Source organism: Myotis daubentonii, chromosome 18, assembly GCF_963259705.1.
Source record: "Myotis daubentonii chromosome 18, mMyoDau2.1, whole genome shotgun sequence".
Classification (NCBI taxonomy): Eukaryota; Metazoa; Chordata; class Mammalia; order Chiroptera; family Vespertilionidae; genus Myotis; species Myotis daubentonii.
The window spans coordinates 6,417,399-6,424,788 of record NC_081857.1 but is presented as its reverse complement, the minus strand read 5'-3'; the positions used below and the strand labels follow the sequence as shown (position 1 = coordinate 6,424,788).

Below are 7,390 nucleotides of genomic sequence, written 5' to 3'. Positions count from 1 at the left end.
TATCAGTCCTTCAACTTTATTCCTTTCTTCCAATATGTTTTAAAATCTAGATTTTATTTTTATTCAGATAAAGTGAGGCCAACAGATCAGGATTGTCATTTTAAAAATACTTTATTACACACAGCTTCCGGGAAGGGGTATTCCATGCCACTCAGGGCTATGACAGGGAACACCGAGTTTAGTCACAGACAACCAGAGCAAGGGGAACTGAGAGACAGCCTTTTTGTGTTTTGTGTTTTGGGGTTTTTAAAAATATATATATTTTTATTGATTTCAGAGAGGAAGGAAGAGGGAGAGAGAGAGATAGACACATCAATGATGAGAGGGAATTATCGATCGGCTGTCTCCTGCATGCCCCCTACTGGGGATCAAGCCCGCAACCCATGCATATGCCCTTGACTGGAATCGAACCTGGGACCCTTCAATCTGCAGGCCAATGCTCTATCCACTGAGCCAAACCAGCTAAGACCTTTTTGTGGTTTTTATGTGAATGACAAAGGCAGGGCAAACAGGCTAAACAGATTTAGGATTAGCTAGTTTGAATAGTTTCAGTGAACTTCCTTGTGTAGAGCTTGTCCCCAGAGGTCGGATGCTTGGTCATGGGGTGATTGGACAGGGGAATAGTGTAAGAGCTGGAAAAATCAGAATGTTGAGGGTTTGGACTCTGGATTGGTTAGTTTTCATATTAAAGGCATGCTCTAAAGAAAGAGAGAGGGAGATGAATCTCCATCCGGAGTCTAAATATATAAGACTTAAAGACATAGAAGAAAAATGTCCTTTTGCTACCAAAGAATCTAACTTCTCTGTCGTTGGTGGGAGCTGGGCTCTGGAGACTCGGCTGACACGAGCACTTTCAGAAGCCCCCACGGGAGAAGGGGATGTGGTAAAAGACTTTATTTGCGCTGAGTTACATTCCTCAGGCTCCAAAGTCCCTTGCCCCTTAGCCCAGCCCTAAGAAAGGTAAAGCTGGGGCTCCAGCAGAGCCAGAAGCTAGGCCAGAGTCCAGAGCTTCCGTTCCACGGTGAAGCTGGTCCGGTCCATTTAGTCAGATGAAGTCCATTAATCCACTGCGTGGGTCCCACACAATGGATTAATGCATTTGTCTTGAGATTTCAATTGAACAATCCCAGGAAGCTTCCATGAGAAACAGGCATAAGAATTCGAGTTTGAAGGATCAATAAACATGTGGCCAAAGCAGAAAAGATGTTATCACCAGATGGGGGTTGGCGGGAGGACAGGTTTCCAAGGAGTCAGGTTCTCTATCAGGATACAGTGTTTTGAAAAAATCTTGCTTTGTTTAAGCAGAGAAATTCACAATAGCTCAGATTTGAAAATTGTCCAAGTGTCTATCAGTAGACGAGTGGATAAAAAAAGCTGTGGTACATTTACATCATGGAATACTACATGGCTATAAAGAAGAAAGCACTCTTACCATTTGCAACTGCATGGAGGGACCCGGAGAGCATTACGCTAAGCGAAATAAGCCAGAAATAAGCCAGTCAGAGAAAGACAAGTATCACATGATCTCACTCATATGTGGAATCTAATGAACAAAATAAACTGATGAACAAAATAGATTCAGAGATATAGAAACATGGAATAGACTGATGAATTTTAGATGGAAGGCGTGGGTGAGAGAATGGGGGGTGGTGATTAATGGGGGAACATGCATAGCCCATAGACACAGACAATAGTGTGATGAAGGCTTGGGAGAGGCAGGTGCAGGTTGGAGGGGGTCAATGGGAAAAAAGGGAGGACATCTGTAATACTTTCTACAATAAAAATAAAGACAAGAATTTTATACATCAGGTAAAACAAATGCCATCAGAATTTGCTTAGGCTTATTTTTACTTTCTTCAAGAATCTGTTTTTAATCCATGATTTCTGTGCCAAGTAGAGCTGATTTCCTAAACTCCTGGGTTCTTGGATGTTGGATCCTGTGGGAAAGGCAAGGCTGGGTGCCTGGGGAGAGCAGACGTTCCAGTTTGAGCTGTGGGAGAAGAAGAGAATCTTGATCTCAAAGAAAGGAAATCTAGAAAGGGGGGAAGGGTGACAAGGCCAACCTGTACCTTAACGGAGCCGATCTGTCTTTTTGCATCTGTGATAACACGTCCTTGAAATGTCTGGGTAACTTATAACTTCCCTTTTTCCAGACTCCTTGGGGCATACCCTAATGTGCCTGGGCGCCAGCACAGATACCACCCCAATTCCTTCATTGTTATTAGTATCATATTAATTGTGGACTGCTAACTATCCTGCACCCACCTAAGTGTCTATCATTTTACTTTTTATCTAATCCAGAGGTTTCCCCTCCCCCATTTGCTTTCTCCCACCTCTCTAATTTATCAGTGACCCACCTACGTCCCCTTCCTTTGATTGCAAGGTATAAAGTAGATGAAAACCCGCCATTCTCTGGAGCACTATCCCAATCCATTGAGATACTGCTTCCCAGCAATTGTCGACAGTTTGGCTCAAATAAACTCACAAAAATTTTTTTTAAAAAAAGAAAAAGAAAAGCGGGGGAATAAAGAAAACAATAGAGGAAGTAGTTGAAGAAACAGAACAAGAAAATCTCACCTCTGCTTTTGAAACCACGGGCCAACCACAACCAACATAACCAGGGTAACCATTATAGCCGAGCAGATCAATATCAGGAGGACGGGGTATCCATCTGGTAGGGGATAAAATAAGAATGCCAACTTATGAAGTGTCTCTATTCTACCTCAGTTAATGTTTCTTGTTTCCCAGGGTGGGAACTTCCAAGAGTTTTCCTCTGTATTTTCTAGAGCCCTCCTCTCAGTTCTTCCTGGTCTATGTCCCTGATCTCACCCCTCTCTCTTTTTTACTAAATCATTAGAGCCCTCTTTTTTTTTCTCTTTACTACCTCTAATCCTCTCCTGTTTTCTTTGCTTTCCTTCTTCACCCTTCTTTACTTGGATTTTCCCACTTTCATCCTCAGTGCTTAGCATTCCTAGTCATTTCCCCAGGTGCTCATTCATTAGCCCTGGAACTATGGGAAGACTCTCGTTGTCCCCAGCTGCCCTGGTTCTTCCTCACCCCAGTGGATGATTAGATCATGGCCTCCGAGGCTGCTGTGTTTCACTCGACAAGTCAGGCCAGTCGCCTCTCGAGCTGCCACGTCCAGGGTTACTCGCAGATACCATGTTCTGTCAGCATTGGGCAGGACTTCGCCTTGCTGAGTGCCTGGCTGCACCTTCTCACCGCGCATCCACCGCACCCACACAGGTTTGGGATGAAAGCCAGATACATGGCACACCAGCAGCAGACGCCCAGGACCAGGACTAGTGCCTTTGGACACCCAAGCCTCTGGCTTCACTGGAAAGATGAGAAGAAGTGGACTTAGTGAGTCAGCTACCTCAGCAGTTGGAGTAACCACTTCTTTCTCTTGTCTTGGAAACAACACACATCCCCCTAGCCTCTTATTGTGTGTTTCAAAGAGATGATAACGAGCTACAAACTCAAATACAAGAACGAAAACACGAAGGATGTGAGGGGAGAGGAAGTTGGGCTGACCTTGCCGTTCCAGTTCTGACTTCCCTGCTGCGGCGATGCCAGCCAGAAAGCGAGGACAGGTGTTACCTAGAAGGTTCTTCACAATTTCTTTGATAACTCGGTAGCGATTGAGCAGTTTGCAGACATTCTGAGCCCGACTTCCTGCTCCTGGAGATGGCTTCCAGGAATATCCTTGGAAACTCAGGAAATCTGATCCTTGATATGCCCCATTTAAGAAGGTTTCTGGGGCCTTCCCAGGATGCATTGTGCAGCCAGAGGATATCTGGATCACAAAGGGATCTGAGGGGGACAAACTAGAGAGCGTCAGTATGGAAAGAATTGTTGGGAGGGAAAGTAAACAATCCGTAAAGTAAAGGGAATCAAGGGAAGAAAAATATTCTGGCGAATCACATGGGGTACTCGTGCTGGGATGAAAAGGGGAGGGGGAAATTGTGGGAAGAAAATGTGAAGAGAATAAAGGTATGTAAAAATAATGAATCTGACAAGTATCACATGATCTCACTCATATGTGGAATCTAAGGTACAAAACAAACTGAAAAATGGAGTGGATCCAGGGACATGGAAGCGTGGAACAGAGTTCAGAATCTTGGAGGGAAGGCGGGGGAGGGTGGGTGGGTGGGAAATAATCAACCAAGAACCTTGTATGCATATATGCATGGCTCATGGCCACAGACAATGGGACAGTGGGGGCCTGGGGAGGGTGCAGGTAGGCTGGAGGGGGTCAGTGGAGGAAATGGGTACATATGTAATACTTTCAACAATAAAGAATTGCTATTTTAAAAAATAATAATTAATTTGAAAAGGCTAGACGGGAAGACTTAGAAATATAGCTGACTTGTCAGAAAGAGCTTACTTGGGAGGCTTGGGTTAGGGTTAGGCCATGTGAACACTCAGACCAGGAAGGAAGGAGAGCAGATCCTGGCTGGGAAAAGCTGAGTCTGAAGCAGAGGGTGAGGAAAGAACATCAAAAGGAGACAGCTATTCCAAGGAGCCAGAGTATGAGGTACATTCAGCGGTGTAGGTCCTTCTGTGCTTGTGGTGGGGTGAGGTAGAGTGGGAATGACGGTGAAGGGTGAAGCAAAGAGGAGAGAGTGAGTGAAGGGAGACAGAAAACAAGGTCGGGAAGGTTGTATGAAGATCAGAACCCATATACCATCTTCACCTGCTCGGGCACCTCAGGCAAAAACCAGCTTGGAATAGCAAACTCACATTCCAACTGAAACCGACTGGAATACGCCTGCACTTCCCGGGGAAATCTATGGAAGTACAGCTGCAATAGCACATGGATGTTCTCCAACTCCTCCTTGCTGAAATTACCCCGCGACCAGGGCAACTGATAGACGATGGTGCCCAAGACACTGTCCCAGCGATGAGTCTGCACTTCGCCCAGCCAGCCTGAGCCCTGGGTGTTCTCCCAGCTGTGGTTGGCAAAGGAGGAGATCTGGATCATGCGAAAGGAGAGGGGTTCTTCTCCTGCTAGATGATGGGTTCCGAGGACGTGGCCAGCTGAGAGACAGAGAAATGACAATGGAGAGAGGGTGAAAGGATGGGAGAAGAAGGGCCCATCTAGGAAAAGAGAAATGCAGGTAAAGTTTGCACATATTCTCATCTCCCCTTCCCCCTGATCCAGTTTCTTCTCCCCAAAATCAGAGAGAGAAACTGAGCCTGGGGTCAAGGATATGTTGCCAAGAATTAGCCTGGCATGCAGATTACAAGGGCACCCGGGGGAGCATTACTCCCTGCCCCCAGATCCTCCCCAGAACCTTTCTCCACCCTGCTATGCCCGACCACGGGTATCTTTCCACCTGGGTTCCCCTTACCCTCTGGGCTTGGCCCAGGGCAGAGAATTCCCTTGAAGAGCAAGGGCAGAAGCAGCAGCAGCAGCATTGAAGCTTGTTGGGTAAAGGATGCCACAGCAGGACAAGTGTTCCTCAGAACTCAGAGACCAGCTTCCCTTCAAACCCTTCTGTGCTCTTATGTAACTTCCCCTGCCACACAGACACACCTCTCCCTCTGTTCACTTCTCTGTCAGAGAAACCCTGCTGCCTCCCTCACCACAGCCTCCCACAGGGTCTCTCATTTCCCCTCCATCTCTACCACTGTGGGGCTTCCACATTTTCTTCCTGCTCTTGTCTGTGTCCTAACCTCCCCGTGGTGCCAACAACCATAAAATGAGACTGGCTTCCAACAAGGTCTGCAGTCGGTGGTCTGGCTGGAAAATTATGTCCCTCTTGGCCTTGGAGAAATCAAGTCCATACTTGGGTTCTCATATCCTTTTCTACAGAAAGAGGTGATAGAAGGTCCTTGGCAGTGCCCAGTGGCCTTGCCAGCAGTGCCCCCACTCCTCATCTCTCTGTGGTCTCCTCCTCCTCCTATCAGCTTCCCAGCCTTCCTTTCTTCTTTATCTTCTCTGTATTATTTTACCTACCCATCATTTTTTTCCTCTGGAGTCTACCGTCATGTTCTCGTGCCCTTGCCTGTTCTCCTTATCCCCTTAGACTCTCTCTATCTTTTTATTCTGCTCTTTACAAAAACATCATTAGAACACACTAGGCACTTTGAGTGTAGCTGTATCATCACGGGCAGCTCTCCATATTCCCTAGTGGAAAGGGAGCAGCAGTAGCAATACAGATGATGGGATAATCTAAGGAAGGTGCACTTCTTCTCAGTTTTCCCCAGTTACACAAACTATCGCTGTTAAAGGGACCCATGAGTGGGATTGACCTGGAGGTAGTGAGCTGATACACAGACATTTTCACTCATGTTGTGTGAATGGGTCTGTAGGGAATACACAGGGAGAGGCCTCGGATCCCCATTCTACCCTAAATGAGTTGAGTGTGTCCACGGGTGCTCTGAGTTTGAAGAGCAGCCATGCAGCTTTCTGTTCACAGTTCATGGCCCGGGAGCACTGGTGTCCCCTGGGTGGTATTTGATTAGAGAGGAGTTTTATGTGAGGCAGAGAAGTGACTCCAGGGACTAGAGTGTTTATGGGAGAATTTTTTTTTTAATTAAATCTTTATTGTTCAGATTATTACATTTGTTCCTCTTTTTTCCCCCCATAACTCCCCTCCTCCCAGTTCCCGCCCCACCCTCCGCCCTCACTTCCCACCCACTGTCCTCATGCATAGGTGCACGATTTTTGTCCAGTCTCTTCCTGCATCTCCCACACCCCTTTCCCCCCCAAGAATAGTCAGTCCATTCCCTTTCTATGTCCCTGATTCTATTATGATCATCAGATTATTTATTCACTTGATTCTTAGATTCACTTGTTGATAGATGCATGTTTGTTGTTCATAATTTGTATCTTTACCTTTTTCTTCTTCTTCCTCTTCTTAAAGGATACCTTTCAGCATTTCATATGATACTGGTTTGGTGGTGATGAACTCCTTTAGCTTTTCCTTATCTGTGAAGCTCTTTATCTGACCTTCAGTTCTGAATGATAGCTTTGCTGGATGAAGTAATCTTGGTTGTAGGTTCTTGGTATTCATCACTTTGAATATTTCTTGCCACTCCCTTCTGGCCTGCAAAGTTTCTGTTGAGAAATCAGCTGACAGTCGTATGGGTATTCCCTTGTAGGTAACTGAGTTTCTTTCTCTTGCTGCTTTTAAGATTCTCTCTTTGTCTTTTGCTCTTGGCATTTTAATGATGATGTGTCTTGGTGTGGTCCTCTTTGGATTCCTTTTGTTTGGGGTTCTCTGCGCTTCCTGGACCTGTAAGTCTATTTCTTTCACCAGGTGGGGGAAGTTTTCTGTCATTATTTCTTCAAATAGGTTTTCAATATCTTGCTCTCTCTCATCTTCTGGCACCCCTATAATTCTGATGTTGGTACGCTTGAAGCTGTCCCAGAGGCTCCTTA

The 7,390-nt window shown here is 45.9% G+C and overlaps 1 protein-coding gene across 1 annotated transcript; it reads right to left on the bottom strand.

The window, feature by feature from the left end:
• Positions 1-1,822: 1,822 nt before the first annotated feature.
• Positions 1,823-5,462, bottom strand: LOC132220369 (T-cell surface glycoprotein CD1e, membrane-associated-like). Its single transcript, XM_059673373.1, is given in 7 exon segments — positions 1,823-1,958; positions 1,960-1,990; positions 2,578-2,671; positions 3,058-3,336; positions 3,535-3,813; positions 4,744-5,040; positions 5,355-5,462. Coding segments are annotated over 7 exon segments (1,098 nt in total). The 5' UTR covers positions 5,422-5,462; the 3' UTR covers positions 1,823-1,907.
• Positions 5,463-7,390: the final 1,928 nt, after the last annotated feature.